The 20,072-nt window shown below is 39.3% G+C and overlaps 1 protein-coding gene across 29 annotated transcripts in view; it reads right to left on the bottom strand.

Moving 5' to 3' along the window:
• ABCA17 (ATP binding cassette subfamily A member 17) overlaps positions 1 to 20,072 on the bottom strand; it is a 113,244-nt gene that overhangs the window by 69,725 nt on the left and 23,447 nt on the right. For 22 of the 29 annotated variants that reach the window (XM_070232403.1, XM_070232402.1, XM_070232413.1 and 19 more), the window contains 5 exons: positions 17,507 to 17,634; positions 16,136 to 16,295; positions 14,378 to 14,637; positions 9,980 to 10,096; positions 8,938 to 9,055 (listed from right to left, as the gene is read on the bottom strand). In XM_070232403.1, the coding sequence (XP_070088504.1) occupies positions 8,938 to 9,055; positions 9,980 to 10,096; positions 14,378 to 14,637; positions 16,136 to 16,295; positions 17,507 to 17,634 (783 nt within the window). The remainder of the gene's footprint in view (positions 1 to 8,937; positions 9,056 to 9,979; positions 10,097 to 14,377; positions 14,638 to 16,135; positions 16,296 to 17,506; positions 17,635 to 20,072) is intronic. The other 7 variants (XM_070232420.1, XM_070232421.1, XM_070232419.1 and 4 more) reach the window with 1 other exon arrangement.

A 20,072-nucleotide genomic window follows, 5' to 3' on the forward strand; every position in this document is an offset into this window, starting at 1 on the left:
ATGAATGTACAGAGTCTATTAATTTGTTCAAGGTCAGGGTTCACATTGAGATGCAAAAAACAACACTCTTAGGCCAGAGTAAGAGCTTTTGACCTCATTGAGGAGGGGATAAAGGCTGCTGTCCATTTGAGGGGAAGGAAAAGGTTTGAAATAGCTGTCTCAGAGAGATGTGGGACAAATGGATAAGGGAATGTGGTTGGATTGCAAGGCAGTGTCAGAGGACTCCATTTGAGGATAAGAGGCCCAAATGAAAAGACCAGTCCACACAGTGGAGAGTTTTTCTCCAGCCAAGTTTTGCTGCTCAGATGTAGGTGCAGAGTAGGCAGGGATCTGAGTTTAACCAGAGTTGAGGTTTTGCAATAAAAGTTCAATGGAACAACCCAATTACAAAATGGGCAGGGGACATGAACAGACATTTCTCCAAAGAAGATATACGGATGGCCAATAGACACATGAAAAGATGCTCATCATCACTAATCATCAGCGAAATGCAAATCAAAACTACACTAAGATATCACCTTACACCTGTTAGAATGGCAAAAATATCCAAAACCAAGAGTGACAAATGTTGGAGAGGCTGTGGAGAAAAGGGAACCCTCATACACTGTTGGTGGGAATGCAAACTGGTGCAGCCACTATGGAAAACAGTATGGAGATTCCTCAAAAAGTTAAGAATAGAAATACCTTATGACCCAGCCATCCCACTACTGGGTATCTATCCTAAGAACCTGAAATCAGCAATTCCAAAAGTTCCATGCACCCCTATGTTCATTGCAGCATTATTCACAATAGCCAAGTCATGGAACCAACCTAAGTGCCCAGCAACTGATGATTGGATAAAGAAGATGTGGTATATATATACAATGGAATACTACTCAGCCATAAAAAGGACAAAGTCCTCCCATTCACAACAACATGGATAGACCTTGAGGGTATTATGTTGAGTGAAATAAGCCAGACAGAGAAAGATGAACTCTGTATGACTCCACTCATAGGTGGTAGTTAACATATGGACAAAGAGAACTGATCGGTGGTTGCCAGGGGAAAGGGGGCTGGGGGGAGGGCACTAGGGGTGAAGTGGTGTACCTACAACATGACTAATAATGATGTACAACTGTAATTTCACAAGGATGTTAACTTTCACAGCCTTAATAAAATAAAATTTTTTTTTTAATTTAAAAAAATTAAAAAATCAAAAAAAAAAGTTCAATGGATAGCTGACAGGTGTAATTTAAAGGAGTTATCATAGTAATGAACCATGGGATCTGAGATGGGTAAAGAAGCAAGTGAGGCAAATGATGAGACAATGGATGGTGAAAAAAAATGATAAGGCCAATGGGTTAGAGGTCTTGATGGAGGTCAAAGAATTACTGGAGGAGGCAGATACAAGAAGAAAGGAGCTAAAAAGAGACAGTGGGAGTCAAGAATGGGATGTTTGGGGCTGAGATTCTGGCTACCTTCAATTATTGGTAAGGCTAAGGTTTAGGGGATGATTGTGGGAGCACGGGATCACTAATATGGAGTGGGAAGAAAAGATCATTGGAATGAGCAGGTCAAGGATCTAAGAGGAGATGGAGCTAGACCACCAACAATGGTCACAACAGTAGTTAGTGAGAGAAACACAGTGAGCCAGGAACTAAAATTCTTCAGTGAATAAGGGGGAGCAACCAGGAGCCACAGATGATTTCAACAAAAAGTAGCACTTGGTTTAGTCAGCTGACACCCACTTCAAAGGGGCTGAGGTTTTTGAGCAAGAAAGGAAGAATGATTTGGAGGCAGAAATCAGGAGCAAGGCTACACCTTTGTACCTTTAGGCCTTGTGGTTGTCCAGGGTTAATGGATAAGTACCTTAGCAATCTTTAGTGATGACCAATGAGGTATTTTCTTGGGCATTGCTACAAATCATGGATTTTTACATAAATCATGGATTTTTGTATTTTAGATGTTTCAATCCATTGCAATCATTATTCTTTTTGATGCTCAAAATGTCTTATCTTAGGTGAATGGAAGCACCTTTAAGTTGGCTCTTTCATTCTTTAGACATTATCCCCATTGGTTTTGAGAGCTTCCTTGCGGTGGTACAAAATTTCCAATGTTCATATTATACTTTTCCTACCAAGATCTTGAATCAGCTATTTCTCCAAGGAGCTCTGGTTCCTCTTAGAGGCATTCAGAGGCCACAATCTGTGCACTAAAGGGTTTATTGCTAACGGGTTGTCATTGTTTTTAGGTCTTTTCAGTGGATATGGTGAGGAAATACATTTTTTAAAAAGAAAAACAGTGAGTTCATACTGATAATTCAAATTAATGTTTATGATTATAGGATTTTCCTTAACTTCTTGGGCATTTTTTCTGTATTTATTTTCTTTCTCAGAAAATCTTGGTTTCTAAGTTTTTTGCTTTATCTTCTGATATATCTGTATTAGTTTCAAAATAACAATACTACTACTACTACCAACAATAAGACTACTAAATACAGCTTAAGATGTCTTTAAAGTTCTTTCTACCTTTAAAATATTTCTCACAAAGGACATATAATTAAAATATTATGTTTTAAAGGCATTTGAAATAATTCTTTTCTTTGTGGTAATAAGCTCCCCACTTGAAAACATTTATTTCTGTTGGTTTTCAATTGTTACAAATTGCTTTTATAATTTCCTTTTTTTTTTTTTGGAGGAAGATAAGCCCTGAGCTAACATCTGCCACCAATCCTCCTCTTTTCGCTGAGGAAGACTGGCCCTGAGCTAACATCCATGCCCATCTTCCTCTACTTTATATGTGGGACGCCTATGGCAGCTTGGCTTGACAAGTGGTGCCATGTCTGCACCCAGGATCCAAACAGGCAAACCCTGGGCCGCCAAAGCGGAACATGAGCACTTAACCACTGCACCACTGGGACAGTCCATATAATTTCCTTTTTTATTTAAATTTTTCCCAATCATTTACATGGTGGTGTAGGCAGAATACAGATTTCCCAGAGACGTCCAATCCTAATCCCTGAAACTTGTGACTATGTTACTTTACATGGCAAAAGGGACTCTGTAGATGTGATTAAGTTAAGAATCTTGAGATGACGAGATTCTAAATTATCTGGCTGAGCCCAATGTAATCACAAGGGTCCTCATAAGGGGAGGTAGATGTGTCAGAGTAAGAGAGATATGATGGAAGCAGTTGTCAGAAAAATAGAGATTTGAAGATGATATGCTGCTGGCTTTGAAGACAGAGGAAGTGGCCATGAGCCAAAGAATGCAGGCATCTTCTAGAAGCTGGAAAAGGCAAAAGGAAGGATTCTCATTCTCCCTCAGTGTTTCCAGAAAGAACACAATCCTGATGATGCCTTGATTTTAGTCCAGAGAAACACACTTCAGACTTTGGCTATAAGATAATAAATATGTGTTGTTTTTAGCCACTAAGTATGTAGCAGGTCATCACAGCAGCAATAGGAAAGTAATACACGTGGTTTAGAAGTCAAAACTATACAATAATTAACATCTTAAACTTATAACAACCAAGTTTAAATAATACCACTTATCTTCAATATATACAAAGACTCTGCTCATATACAGCAGTGTTTCTCCCCCTTATATTGTTATTGTGACAGAGTCTGTCTTTGTATATTATGTGCCCATTAACATAGATTTATAAATAGTTTTATGCATTTGCCTTATAAATCATATAGGACAAAAGAGGAGCTACAAACCAAAAGTACAATAATACTGGCATTAGTTATCTTTACCAGTGGTCTTTATCTCTTCTTATGGCTTTGAGTTACTGTCTAGTGTCTTTTCATTTCAGCCTGAAGCATTTCTTGTAGGGCAGGGCTCCTGGTAATAAACTCTCTCAGGTTTTGTTTATCTGAAAAAGTCTTAATTTCTCCTTTCTTCTTGAGGGATAGTTTTGCTACATATAGAATTCTTGGTTGAGTTTTTTTTTCCCCTTCAAGATTTAAAATGTCATCTCACGATCTTCTGGACTCCATAGTTTCTGTAGAGAAATCAGCTGTTAGTCTTTTTGAGGATCATTTTTACGTGAGGAGTCTCTTCTTGCTTGCTGTTTTCAGAATGCTCTTCGTCTTTGGGTTTTGACAATTTGAACGATTCTTGGTGTGGATCTCTTTGATTTTATCCTGTTTGGAGTTCACTGAGCTTCTTGGGTTTGTGGATTCATGTCTTTCACCAAATATGGGTAAGTTTTCAACCATTGTTTCTTCAAATATTTTTTCTGCTTCTTTTCTCTCTCTTCTCATTCTGGAACTCCTATGATTTGTATGTTGGTATACTTGATGGTGTGCCACAGGTCTGTCAGGTTTTGTTCCAACAAGAAAAAGCCCAGGACAAGATGGCTTCACTGTTGAATTCCATCAAACATTTAAAAATGAATTAACACCAATCCTTCTCAAACTCTAGACATAAAAACCAATGGAATATAAAAGAATCTAGAAATAAACCCTCACATATATGATCAATTGATTTTCAGCAAGGGTGCCAAGACTAATTCAATGGAAGGACAGTCTTTCAATAAATGGTGCTGGGAAAACTAGATATCTACATGCAAAAGAATGAATTTGGACCCTTAGCTTATACCATATACAAAAATTAACTCAAAATGGATCAAAGATCTAAATTTAAGAGATAAATTATAAGACTCTTAGAAGAAAACTTGGGGGAAAATCTTCACAACCTTGAATTTGGCAATGCTGTCTTAAGTATAACACCAAAAGCACAGCATCAAAAGAAAAACTAGGCTTCAACAAAATTAAAAACTTTTGTGTATCAAAGAATCAAGAAAGTAAAAAGACAACCCACAGAATGAGAGAAAATATTTGCAAATCATAAAGGATTAATATACAAAATACATAAAGAACTACAACTCAACATTAACAAAACAAACAATGCAATTAAAAAATAGTTAAAGGACTTGAAAAGACATTTCTCCAGAGAAATTGGAACCCTCATGTACTGCTGGTGGTCAGATAAAGTGGTGCAGCTGCTGTGGAAAACAGTTTGCTGATTCCTCAAAAGTTAAACAGAATTACCATATGACCCAGCAATTACACTCCTATGTGTATACCCAAAGGAACTGAAAACAGAGACTCAGATACTTGCACGTGAATGTTCATAGCAGCATTACTCACAATAACCAAAAGGTGGAAACAACTCAGTGTTCATCAACAGATGAATGGATAAAGAAAACGTGGTATATCCATACAATGGAATATTATTCAGCCATCATAAGGAATGAAGTGAAGTAGGACTCCAAGTGGCTATCCAGTTGTCCCAGCACCATTTGTAGAAGAGACTATTCTTTCCCTCACTGAACGGTCTTGGCAACTTTGTCAAAAATCAATTGGCCGTTAGGTGTATGGATTTATTTCTAGACTCTCAATTCTATTCCATTGGTCTGTACGTCCATCCTTCTGCCAGGACCATACTGTTTTGATCCCTGTAGCTTTATAGTAAGTTTGAAATCAGGAAATGTGAGGCCTCCAACTTTGTTCTTCTTTTTCAAAATTGTTTTGGCTTTTTAAGGCCCCTTGCAATTGCATATGAATTTTAGGATTATTTTGTCCATTTCTGAGAAAAAGGTACCTGGGATTTTAATAGGGATTGAATTCAATCTGTAGATCAGTTTGGGGAATACTGACATCTTAATAATATTAATTCTTCCAATCCTTGAACATGAGATGTCTTTCCATTGATTTAAGTCTTATTTGATTTCTTTCAGCAGTGTTTTGTAATTTTCAGTGTACAAGTCTTGGTCAGATTTATTCCTAGGTATTTTATTTTGGATGCTGTTTTAGTGGAAGTGTTTTCTTGATTTCCTTTTCAGAATGTTCATTGCTAGTGTATAGAAATAGAACTGATTTTTGTGCATTGATCTTATATCATGCAAATTTGCTGCATTCACTTATTAGCTCTAATAGTTTCTTTTGTGGATTCTTTAGAGCTTTCTGTATATGAGATCCTATCATCTTTGAGTAGAGATGGTTTTACTTCTTCTTCTCTAATTGCATGTCTTTAATTTCTTTTTCTTTCTAATTGCTCGAGCAGACTAGAACTTCTAGTATAATGTCAAATAGGAGAGGGGAAAGTGGGCATCCTTGTCTTGTTCCTGATCTTGGGGAAAAACTTTAAATCTTTCACCACTGAATATGATGCTAGCTGTGGGGTTTTCATAAAGGCTCACTCTCAGGTTGAGGAAGTTCCTTCATGTCCTGGTTTGCTAAATGTTTTTATCATAAAAGATATTGGATTTCACTATCAATTGAGATGAATAAAACTATTCATCTTTTCCTTCATTCTATTACGTAGCGTATTACATTGAACACTTCATATGTTGATTCATTCTTGCGTTCTTGGGATAAATCCCACTTGGTATAGTGTATAATCTTTTTAATATGCTGCTGGATTTAGTTTGCTAGTATTTTGTTGGGGATTTTTCCATCTATATTCATATGGGATATTGCTCTGCAGTTTTATTTTGATGACTTTTCTTGCTTTAGTATCAAGGTAATGCTGGCCCATAGAATGAGTCAGGAATATTTGTGTTTTTATTTTTTACATTTTTTATTTATTCTTTTTTTTTTTTTTTTTTGCAGACGATTAGCACAGAGCTAACATCTGCTGCCAATCTTCCTCTTTTTTTGCTGAGGAAGACTGGCCCTGAGCTAACATCTGTGTACATCTCCCCCTACTTTTTATATGTGGGACGCCTGCCACAGCATGGCTTGACAAGCAGTGCATAGGTCCGCACCCAGGATCCAAACCAATGGACCTTAGGCCACCAAAGTGGAATGTGCAAATTAACTGCTGTGCCACCGGGCTGGCCCTTGTGTTTTTATTTTTGAATTGTAAAGTTTCTTTTATTTATTCTGGATACAAGTCCCTTATGATGTATATTACTTGCAGATGTTTTCTCCCAGTCTGTGGGTTGTCTTTCCACTGTCTTGATGGTATACTCTGAAGCACAAAAGTTTTTACTATTGATGAGGTCCAACTTATCAATCTTCTCTTTTATCACTTATGCTTTGGGTGTCATATCTAAGAAATCACTGTCTAATCCAAGATCACGAAGATTTACGCCTGTATTTTCTTTTAAAAGTTTTATAGTTTTTATATATAAAAGTTTTATATAAAAGTTTTTATATAAAAGTTTTATAGCTCTTACATTTAGGTTTGAGCTAATTTGTGTGTATGATGTGATGTAGAGGTCCAACTTCATTCTTTTGTACGTGGATGTCCAGTTGTTCCAGCACCATTTGTTGAAAAGACTATTCCTTGCCTATTGAGTTGTCTTGACCTCTTTGTCAAAAATCAGTTGATCATAAACTTTGCATTCAGTGGTATACTTTTGCTTTCACTTGGCACTCTTCCCTGCTATTTGCTTCCCTCTCTGGTCCTGATTTATTGTGCTTTTGACCTCATTGTTTTTGTCTTTTATTTCCAGCCGTGTGCTCATTTCTTGTACTTGACTGCAAGTTCAACTTGTCAGGTTTCAACTTTTAGCATTCCTTTAGCCCTGGGTTTCAGGCATCCTTTGATACTCATGCTCCAAGCTCCCCACATAACTCTCTTATTTGACCATCACCCCTGCCATGTTTACCCTAAAGCTATAGAGGGGGAAGTGGGAAATTAGGTATAGAGTTCAAATCAGAAGTCAATGTCCAGGCCCATTCACCCCTCAAAGAATCCATCCCCATCTTGTCAGAGCCAATATTTGCCAGGGCCCACATGTTAGAATATGCTATTTGACGTAAAATATTCACAAATGTAAATAATAAACTGCCAGGCTCCTTGATTTTTGCCCAAGTTCTCTTGAACCTTCTCTTTTTTTTTCTTATCATCAACTGCTGGACCTGTCCTCCATTAATGTTTCTGCCTATACTTCTCTAGGTTGAACCACAATTCAATTCTTCTGCACTCTGACTTTGACTCCACTTCGTATTATTTTTGCCCCTTGTGGTTCATCAATTCTACCAATAGTTTTAGAGTTAACACCCCTCTTGACAGAATCAAATTCCCAGGAATTCCTCTCTTACTATGGTATTTTAGAAGCCACCTTACTGTTATTCCCCAGCTTCACAATCAAGACCTAGAAAATTGGGGCTGGCCCCGTGGCCAAGTGGTTAAGTTCGTGTGCTCCGCTGCAGGCGGCCCAGTGTTTCGTTGGTTCGAATCTTGGGTGCGGACATGGCACTGCTCATCAAACCACGCTGAGGCAGCGTCCCACATGCCACAACTAGAAGGACCCACAACGAAGAATATACAACTATGTACTGGGGGGCTTTGGGGAGAAAAAGGAAAAAAATAAAATCTTAAAAAAAAAAAAAAAACTCTTCCTACCTTAAAAAAAAAAAAAAAAAAGACCTAGAAAATTATCTGCCTGGATGTCTTACCCCTCATTTCTTTCCAAATTGGGACTTACTTTCATCCATTTGAAATGATATTTAGAAGCCAAATAAAGCTTAAAAACACACAAATATGGAGGGGCTGGACCTGTGGCCTAGTGGGTAAGTTCAGTGTGCTCAGCTTTGGTGGCCTAGGTTCAGTTCCTGGGCGCCGAACTATGCCACTTCTCAGCAGCCACACTATGGTGGTAACCCACATACAAAATAGAGGAAGGTTGGCACAGATGTTAGCTGAGGGCAAATCTTCCTTAAGCCAAAATAGGAAGATTGGCAACGGATGTTAGCTCAGGGCAAATCTTCTTCACAAAACAAACAAAAAAACGACCACCAACAACAAAAATACACATATGGAGATGTTTCTATATGTGTTTAATGGGGAATAGAATTATTCCATTGCTAAAATAACCATAAAAGTGATAACTTGGCCATGGATAAATAATAATTAATGCCATAAGTAATGGGAATAGCAATGCTACCAGAGAAAGGAGTCATAAACACACTCCCTGACAGAAAATTGCATCAGGACTCACCTTTTTGGAAGAATGTGCTGACCATGAATGCAAATAAAATTGTAGCAATGGCAAAACACATTAGAAAAATAAATATCAAACTAGGGTCACTGTTTCTGAACACTGCCACATTTTTTACCTACAAAATAATCACAGGTGCACATAATTTTTACATGGAAAAACGAGAAGATGGCATAAAACACCCTTAAAACAATGCAGAAATATAAAAAAATTATCTTAAACTAAACAATATATATAGATTTTCAAGGCAGACCTTTGATTAAGCTTCCATTACTAGCTACAAATTATGCTCTGTACATGTATCTTTTTTAAGGAAAGCATAAGTTTGAATTCAATTTTTGACCCAATGTGAATTTTTTTTCTTTAATAAGGGAATTTATCCCATTTGTTATTATCATTATTACAGACAATTTTAGAATTCCTTTTGTATTTTATGGTCTCCTTTTTTTAGTTTTCTGGCCATTTTTTTTGTGTTATATATTTTTCTATATAGTCTGATTTTCTCCCCTTCCTTTGTCGAAATTGCCCCATTTTGGTAATTTAGAAGGTAAATTTTCACATACCCAAATAGCAAGCTATAATTTAGTCATTAAATGCAAGTTAGCAATTCGGAACACCAAATTCCATTGACAGGATAGAAGGAAAAATTAACAAGATACCATGGGCATAAAAGAATGTTCTTATGTTTTACAATAACTATTTTCAACTATTTATAGAGTATAAAATTTGTGATGTTTTAAAATTTATAAAATAATCTTTTGGAATTCCACTTTGCTAATGAAATTAACCACACTCATGTCCAGTACTTGAAGACCAGGGAACTGAAGGGAGGGCAAAGCTCTCCTGGATCCTAAAGTTTAAATGCTTAATCCCCCCAAATTTTAGCAAATACCACCACAAATCAACCTGTAGTTTTCCAAGTGTTCGATAATAATTGTGTTTTCATCATCTACTGAATCTCAGCACCACCACCCTCATTACACCAGATTTCTTTCCCATCTCTTCATAGCTTAGGATATCATGAAGGATGAGAGAGACGTACCTTTGTACAGAAGAGAATGGTCATGAAAGAAACAACAATGAAGGAAGAAATGAAGAAAATGATGAACCAAGCAACCCAGTGTTGCCAGTTGACCAGTCCCATTGCACACATGTACTCCTAGAAAAAGACAAAGAACCAGACATTACATATTCGAGTACTCAGCTCCAACTGGTCTGCTTTAGCTGTCTATTACGGAAACCCCGGCAGACTGGGATGAAGGGTCATACGTGTGTCCTGGGGAGAGGTGGCTGGTTGGGGCGATGGAGACTGAGTGGGTTGGAAAGAGACCTACAAACCAGTGAGTGGCATTTATCTGATCTAGATATGGTGGAGATAGTTAAAATTGTTCTTCTTTTGCAATGGTAAGTATACTGTTAGTTCATTCATTTATTGAATGCCTACCATAAGTGAATGGTTTCTATGGCCCTGAGGATAGAATCTAAACTCCTTGGTATCCTATGCTGTAATCACACAAAACTTCCTGCAATTCACTGAACATGCCATGATCTCTACGCCTGTTTTTCCTTCTTACACATGTTGTTCCGACTCTTTTTCTCTTCACCTAGCAAAATCCTACTTGATTTTCAAAACCTAGTTCAAGAGTTACCTGCTCTGTGAAACCTTCTCTGGTCAGCTTTCCCATCCTCCACATAGTCATAACATCTATACATTCCATTACCTTAGCACTGGGGATTCTTTTGTAACATTTGGCTTTATTGCCATGAATCACCTGAGGGAAAAGACTGTGTCATTTATATCCATATCTCTAATGCACATGCCTGGAAAATATAAGTCACTTAATAAATGTTTGATAAGTGAATAAATGCAAAGCACTGTGCTAAGTACCACACAAGAAAAGTGAAAAATATAAAAGGCAGAGCTACTGCCTTCCAAAAGTTCACAACTAGTACTGGAGATACATATATAATAATACATAGATAACACATAGATGACAACGCTGTCTACTCCACACTCTAAGTACAGGGATAGCCTTTTTAAGATAGGAACTGGTAGTAGGTTGATGAATCAAAAACAAGTTGGTTAAAGCAGGGAACCACAAAAATGATACACACATAACTTACAATTTTATTTTCACTTATAACATATAAATGTATAATATGTGCCAGTATTCTGACATCAGAGCACAAACTCTTCTCTTGATCCTCATTCTAGGATCACAGTCTTGAAAGTGAACCGAGGATATAAATACAGGTGTGAAGCAACCTAGTATAGACTCTGTTTGGGTTTTTATAATTTTTTCCCCAAATTTTACAGCAGTTTCACCCACATGAAATTTATAACATGTTTCTTAGAGAGCTGCCTTACTGAATCTTTCCAAAACAGTCAACTAAACTTTCAAAGGCAACTCCATTCCATTTCATCCATTTACATAATATTTAATTAAGTTAAAAATTATTAGAACAAGTACAGGTACAAAGAGATTTAGGAACAAACTCTGATAAGCATAGAACTCAGCAGATGAGAGGAGATAAGCCTCCGTGTACTAGAGGAAAGCTTACTAGCTGCAGTGTGCTAAGAGCTCCAATCAGAAAGCTTTACAGAGGTGATGGAGTGTCAGTTAATTTGGGAACTGATTACATGGAGATCAGTTAAGAAAGCTCCATCTATACTATGGAGGTGGAAACAAAATATTTTGGGAAGATGGATGAATTTAGAAAGGCTTCCTGAAGGAGGTGAACTGCAATATGAATTTTCAAGTGAAGGGCATTCCAGAGCAGCCCACCTACAGGAGGAATAGTTTCTAGCATCTATTTGAGGAACAGAAAAAGGACCTATTCAACTAGAGAGAAGAGCTTATGCTAGGGTCAGAGAAGAGGTCCAGGCGGCTTCTAAATTAAAGATAATCCATTTTAATCCTGTTTACCATTTACATAGTCAGAACACACCAAAAATAGATCTAAGTAGTGACTAGCTCTCAGAATCCTGGTTGTATTCTGTGTTCAGAGAAGAAAGTGACGCCAGTTGCTCCCTCCTCCTCCCAATTCTCCCACTTTGGTCCCAGGGACAAACACTGTCAGGGCATTCTCCCTTAGAGAACAGATCCCATATTAATGAGTCCTCCTGGAATATAACTTACCTGCTCCTGGGTCCTTACCAACGAAGAGTTGAAAGGCTTGGGTTGAGTCTCAGGCTATTATCTGAATAGAAAGGAAGAGCCAACCCCATCGATCCTATCAGCCTCCAAGGCTAAAGGCTTTTCTAGAACTCCCCAGTGGACTACCTTTTCCAGACAATTTGTCCAGCAGAAATAGAGCGTATTTCTCTCTGGCATATTTCATCTAAGATTCCACTTGGAAAAGCTGAGCTTAATTATCAGAAATCTGTTTTACTTTGCTTAGGGAGAGATATTCTTCACCTGAGAATACAAACTGTTTTTTGTTTTTTGGTCGTACTGTCCTGTATAAAGTCATCTTGACGTTATTAATCTCTCTGTGCCTCAGTCTACCTCCTCTGCTAAAAAAGAACAGTAGTAGTAGTTATCTCATAGAATTGTGCATCAGTCAGGGTCCCTAAAGGAAACAGATACTATGCTCAAATCAGAATAATTTGAGGAGAGCTTGTTTATAATATGCCTCATTACAAGTGCGTGCACAGGGATGGGAAAGCCTACAGGACAGTGCAGAAACCTAGGGTTAGTGGTTACAGAGTTATTACCACCCTTGGGCCCAAGGGTGAGAAGTAAGAGAGGTTACCAGAACCCAGGAAGGGAAAGAGTCTTGTAGAGCAAGGTACATTTGGAAAACAGTGACCTTCAGCTAAGGGACAAATCGAGCCCAAATATGACCTGTAGGGAGAGGGCCTGGGGATCAGGGGGAAAACCCTGATCTCAGCCTCCTACTTCCTTCCTCTGAGGTCCTGCCAGGCTCCCTCCAGTGGGAGCACGTTTTGGAATGCCTGCAGGTCAGCTTTCAGGGCAGAGAGCAAGGTGGAGAACAGTGAAGAGTGGATCTGGAAGGCCAAACATAGCGCAAGCTGCTAGGAGGGTGAAATGAATTAAAGGCCCAACAGTGTTTCAGAGAGTGCCCAGCATGTGGAAAGCACTACGTTCAAGTACTGTTAAGTCAGCTAACAACAGCATATTTATGTCATTTTGTTTTAGTTGGATTTTGTTTCTTGAAATATTCTAATTTCTTTCTTTTAAAAGGAGAAGTGATCATAGTCACATTTATTATTACAACTGCCATGTTTGGTCTTCTTCTATCTTGTTTAATATTATGCTCTCTCTTCTGTCTGCTTTTTTGTGATTTCTTTTGTTTTCTCTTTTGGTATATGGACTACATTTTTTAAAATTTTCTCCAGTGTTTTAGAAGTTATATGTCCTACTTTTAAATACTTTTAAATTGGTGGTTATTTTTAAGTTTTTAAAAAGTGTTCTTTAACTTATATTTGTCCAGAGCAGACTCAAGCATGACATGGGAAATACATGAATAATTCAACAACCCAAGTGCAAACATTTCCCTCCACCAATTTGTTGCTGAGACAATTTAACAAACAGGAAAGAGAAATCTCCCTCCTACATCTGGGCACTAAAAGGGAATTCCAACAACACACCAGAAGCTTCTAGTTTCCTAGGGGTTTTTCAGTTGGTGCAGAGCCAGGTGGAAAGGCCTGCCAGCTAGGCCACTGTCCCACTATCATCCATCGCAGCAGAAAGCCAGTTCCCCCTGCCTTTCCACCATGTTAACGTACTCCCACAGGCAGCCTCACCAGGCAGCATCAGTTAGACTGTTCCTTACGACTGAATACACAAGAAGACAGAGCAAACCAGACATCATTGGTAAGGCCACGCATGGCTAGGGAGACACTGGCAGTCTATTTTAATATATAGTCATAAGAATCAATAAAAGGAGAAGAAAAGCAAAGAGTGAGAAGATTTTTTTAAAAGAGCAAAAAGTGAGGAGAGAAGTAACAGGAGAGAGTAGGGAAACATGGGAGAACAGAAAGTAGAGTAACAGCAGGACCAACCTTGTCTTAAGTTGTCTCTTCCTAGAGAACACTTCCTGTCTACCTTACAGCAAAATGAGAGGGAGTTAATTTTGGATGATTATTCCCCTCCTGTGTGTTTATCAGTTAACCATTCCACAAGCATTTCTGAGCACCTGCCATGTGTGAGGCAGTGTGCTAGAATCGGGAACCACTAGGCTGGACATTCTCAATGCAAAGATTCATGTCATAACAACTGATGATGCACCTAAGTTGCAAGCAGCTTAAAACGATGAAAGAACATTCAAGTTTCAACTCACCTTGGAGGTTGCTCTGATACCTAAGCAACCTCTTACCTGCCTTGGCCTCATTCCTATTCTGGTCATTTTTCATTAGCAGCCTTCATACTTTCCTGTGCTGGGAGAGGCATACATCTGATGTAGATGGAGTTACCTTCAGTTTTCTCTCTTTCTCCAGAACAATGGAATTGATGATGATGAGCTCACTGCAAATGAAACTGAGCAGCAGGAAAAGAGGGAACTCATTCTGAAGGACCAGGAAGAAGTTGTCCTGGACATAGGCTCCATGCGGGAATCTCTTCACAAGCACACTGAGATTCTCAAACATCTTGGTCATCACATTGTGAGCATGGTACTGCATGATGGCTTTATCCACAGCATGCTGGATGGCCAGAAAGCCTTCTTTGTTGTATCCTGCATGAGAAAACAGTGGATATCAAGCATAAGAGATTAAGAAAGACTGAAGATGCAAAACAATTGATAATTCAGATGGATCATGGTTAGCCATTCATAAAGACATACAGACAGGGGTAGGAAAGGCATCCCTATAGTCCACATGCTACAATATGGACAAAAGAGCAGAAAGTCACAGTGGAATCCCTGTGGCTGAGTGATGGCATATTTTATTAGAAAATAGGGTAAAGAAGTCCTGGACAGACCTAACAAGGGATATCCAATACAACAATCTTCCAGGGTGGGGCCACATCTTCTCCCCTAAGTACTCAGGCTTCAGGGAAACAGTGCCTGTTCTGAAGTTTTGATCATCCAGCACATACAAGATGGTTAAATTCAAAGCACTCAGGAGACACAGCCCCTCTTACCTGCTGTGACCTGTCTCTGAGTTGTCACTACTGTAGTCTGAGGGTTATGGTCACTGTTTGCTGTCAAGCCTCAAAAGCAGTCTTTACCATAAGCAACCCTTGTTTCAATATAGCATAGGTGGTGTGCTGAGGTCAGTTTGGAGAAAATTAGGTTGAAAGGCAAAGATCCCTGGTTTGGGGATCTTCTAAGAGACAATGGCCCCACCTCCAAGCAAGGGTTACCAGCCCTCCATACAGGCAGAGCTCGGGTGGGGTATGTCGGCATTGTAGTATAGGTGACTAAGGTCTTCTGATGGTCTAGACCTAGGCAGACCCCTACATCTGTCAGGATGAAAAAGGGAGGAACAAATTGTTGATGATAAAACTCTGGGAACTATTACATATTCTTGATTGTATATAGGAGAATTTCCACCACAGAACTACTGATATCTTTTCTAGAATCACATGAAACTATAAACCCTTGGACTTGGATTTCCACTTGGTGGGCTTGCAGGCCCAAGGCTTCAAGTCAATTGTGTGGTCAATCTACAACAAGGTGCAGACTGTCAGCTTAATTTTCTAAGAGCAGTTAGTTCCCTACAGGGTGGTCACTATAAGCCCCTCATAAAGAAGGAGACTAAAAATTTACAGTGAAGTGCAGAGTGAGTCCCTCAGGAGAGGTTCATGGGCCTCAGTCAGGAAAATGACTCTTATTGTAATGGAAACAGGACAAGCAGGTCTCTTGTGTGGTCCCACTACTTACTCGTAGTCTGCAGAAAGTTAAAGGCATATATACATCTTTATAAACAGAAAAGTTAATACCTACAGAAACATAAAGAAGGGACTTGTACTTCTTGTTCCTGTAAAATGCTTCCATCTTTCCCTTAAACAATTCAATGTCATTACAAAATCAAATGCATAACTTCTGGTTTAACTTACTCTAGAATGTAAGCATTTTACTGAATGCCACTCTAAATGTAACTCCTTCAACCTCTTCTGAAATGTTAGTTTAGCAAGTGTTCAGACAGTAAAAACAACAAAAATGGCATCACAAATACATGCGGCAGGATGAAAGTGGCCTTGTTCATGGTAACACACATAGGCTTCCTCACCGGGGGATCCCCCATCCGAATAGTCAAAGTTCCGGGGTTCTGGGCTTGGATTAGGAGGATAAAGAAAGGATGTGCTCCAGCCTTTTACATCATCTTGGAATATTGCCATCGAGACTTGAAAATTCCTCTGAATGCTACTGAAGCGCAAGTAATACTTAACCTATGAAATATAAAGAGAAAACAAATTCGGTCGTGAGATCCTGAAACTCAGAAAAGGCACAGGACAGAGCAAAGGTGTGCTTGACATCAGCTGTGACTGGAGTAAAGGCACCCACACTGGCAGATGTCCCTCTGAGGGGCACACTGCAGCAGTGGTCTTCCCTGCATTCTGCTGCAACCTTCCCAGGAAAAAGACAAGGGCCTCCTAAGCCCCCTTCAGGAAGGGAGAGCTGCAGAATAGTTCTGAGCATGGGCTCTGGAGCCAGACCACCCAGATCCAAACCCCAAATCCAAATCTCCTACTGAACAGCCATGGCACTTTGGGCAAGTTCTTAATCATCTTGCCTCAGTTTCCTCATCAGTAAAATGCAGGTGATGTTAACAGTACCTACCTCAGAGGCACTGTAGGATCAAGTGAGATGGTCCCTGCAATGTGTCTGGCATTAGTAATTGCTTGCAAACTGTTGCTGCTTATTTTATTAACATATCTGTCTCCATCTACCAACATCTCATGCAAGTTCTAACAATTAATCATTAGATAGACTGTGTAGCACAAAAAAAAGCTATGTATTAGTGGTTTTCCCATCCCAAAACAGAAACCAAATATTCCTATGTTTAAAATACTGCCTTTCCTTAAACAAACAAGATCTGAACTACCAGGTCTGAAATCTGTGAGATTAGTAATAATGACAACAATAACTAATCCTTCTGGAAAATGTTTCTGTTCCCCAGGCTCTGTTCTAACCACTTTATAGCCCAAAACTCATTTAATCCTCACAAAAGCTCTCTGAGTTAGGAACTATATTATTAATCCCACTACACTGATAAGGAAACTGAGGCCCAAAAATGTTAGTAGCTGTCCCAAGGTTAGACAGCTAGTAAGTTCAGAGCTGGGATTCAAGTCTATGGAGTCTGGCATTGGAGCTTGCTTCTGTAATCAAGCAACTGAACAAATGCCATCCTCTACTCTCAGGATGGAGGCTTGCTCTGAACAAGTCTTCTCTTTAAAAGAATCTGAAAACTGGAAGGGACCTCAAAGTCCAAGTTGTAAGATGTGGAATCAGGAGCATTCTCTTATCTCCTCCAGAAGTAAGACGACAGTCAGCTAACACAGAGGAAAGAGATGGGCAGCTCACGTAAAAAACCTCCTTAATGAACTCATGCTCCAGGCTGGGTAGCACGATAAGCTTGTTATGGAAAAGACGTTCTTACCTCAAGTGGCAAAGGTTCCTTGCTGTCACTGAAACTATGATCAAAAACAATTCCAGCCAATGCATAGAAAGCTTTGGGATCCTCGATTATGAAACGTTCAAATGAAGGTACGGAAGAATAGCCTAAAACTACAGAGGGAAATATCTAATCAGTGAGTGGCTGGTGGGAAGGCAAATGCTGCCCAACCACCCCCTTTCTACCTAAGGAGATATGGGACTGCCAGCTTCTCACCTAAGGCGTGGCAAACCTCATTCACTCACTCATTCATTCTGCAAACACACGAGCACATACAAGATGCCCGGAGCTATGTGAGGCAGTGGGAATACAAAGTCAAATGCTAATGGTCTAAATTTCTGTGTGGTTCTGAGAGCTCTTGTGTTCCAGTTCTTCCTAGCTAGGCAGCACTTAGGGCTACAGTCGAGGGGACACAATAATTGCCCATGTTAATGAGGAAATATCTCCCGCTCCATTTCAGCCTTCTCCTCACAGTTATAACAAACAAAAGCGGAAAACAAAATCACAAAGAAATTCAGCTGCTTTGATGAGAGAAATAATTTCTACATCAACTGCCCTTACATTTGACTGATGATTTAACACAGGATCCTCCTTGAAAATAATTCTTCCTCAGAACGTTGAAGGTGTTACTCCATAATTTAGCATGCACTGTTGCTGAATGTAATGCCTAATTCTTTTGTAGGTAACCAGTTTTCCTTCTTTGAAAGCATGTAGGATTTCTGTTCCTTTATCCCTGGGTTCAGAAACATCACTAATTTGTGTCCAAGTTTGCCCTCTTTTGTTTTCCTGCTGGGAACTAGTGAGCTTGTTCAATCTGAAACGCAGGTGTTCTTTCAGAAATCTTTTCCATATTGCTTTGCTGTTCTCCCAAGTTGTCTCCTTTTCTTCCTTCTAGAAATCCCAGTAGATGAAGGTGGGACTTCCAGATCTGGTCTCCATGTCTATTACCTTGTCTTTCATATTTTCCATTTCTTTGTCCTTTTGCTTTACATCTCAGCGGTTTCCTTGACTTTATCATCTAGATCACCACTCGGACTTCAAACATGTCTATTCTACTACTTCCATGAAAGTTATTTTGATAATCATTTTTAATTTCCAAGTCCCCTTTCAGTTTCTGTCATTGTTTCCTTTTCATAGGAGTCTGGTTTTGCTTTGGAGTGGCAATATTTTCTCAGCTGTCTCTGAGAATACTAAGGAGAATTTTTTACGAACTAGATCTGAAAAAAATAGTGTATGCACATGGTAAAAGATTCGAATGATACTAAAAGTTAAATGCTGAAGAGTCATTCACCTACCACAGGTCCCCAATTTCCCCATCATGACACAATCTCTGTAAGCCAATTTTTTTGTATGTTAAAAAAATATATATATGGGGCCAGCCCAGTGGCGCAGCGGTTAAGTGCGCACGTTCCACTTTGGTGGCCCGGGGTTTGCTGGTTCCGATCCCGGGTGCAGACATGGCACCGCGTGGCAAGCCATGCTGTGGCAGGTGTCCCACATATAAAGTAGAGGAAGATGGGCACAGATGTTAGCTCAGGGCCAACCTTCCTCAGCAAAAAGAGGAGGATTGGCAGCAGTTAGCTCAGGGCTAATCTTCCTCCAAAAAAAAAAGTCTATGACTTATACTTCTCGCTATGATGGAGTAACAGAGACTGAATTTACCCTCCTACCATAAATAACAAGGAAATTGGACAAAAAAACTGAATCAAGTTTTTCAGACCATGGACAATAAGTAGCACAGCATTATGATTCTTGAGATTCAAGGTGATGACTAAGATTACCCTGGATTTCTGTCTGGAGGCACATTTCAGACCACAGAACAGGGCGGGGAATCCCATGCAGAACACAGCCATGCAGCTAAGCTGACAGACAGGGATTAGTGTTCAAAGAGTCTGAAGTGGCTGAATGTTGCAGGGCAGAGTTCCTAAGAGTAGAAGACTATGGAGAGAAATACCCCTAGAAATCAGCACAGAGGACCCCTTTAAAGAATACTAAGACATACCCCGCCTGGATGACCAGGGAGGTACGAACTAAATGGTGCCCTGAGCCTACCTAAGACCAGGAGGCAAGTTCTGACCAGCCAGTGTGGAGAGTCCTTGGTGATCACTTGAGGTACTCAGAAGAGAACCTAGAAGAATCACATCTTAGTAGTGGGATAAATTATCTTTAAAGTAAAAGCTGTTCTACATCTTCCCCCGCAAAAAGGTTGAAAGCTAATCTTGAAAGGCTTGTTGATGAAACTGAACTTTAACTTTCTACCAGAAAAAAAGCCCATTCATTAAACAAGAACAATCACTTGATCCACAACATTTGAGATTTGATCTTGGTTTCAAGTTGCGTGATCAAGACTTAAATTCTTTCTCTTCTTTCTTCAGCATTATTTCCGTGATGTCCTAAGACAGATGCTAGCAGTTCCTGGACTATAGACTTTCCAGTTAAAGTTTGAATTGAACAACGAGGGCCATGTCTCTTAACCTCTCTTCCATATTTTGTCTTTTTCTTTCTGTGAGTTGCATTCTCCAACTTTTCTTCAGATCCATCTTTCAGTTCA

Source organism: Equus caballus, chromosome 13, assembly GCF_041296265.1.
Source record: "Equus caballus isolate H_3958 breed thoroughbred chromosome 13, TB-T2T, whole genome shotgun sequence".
NCBI classification, from domain to species: domain Eukaryota; kingdom Metazoa; phylum Chordata; class Mammalia; order Perissodactyla; family Equidae; genus Equus; species Equus caballus.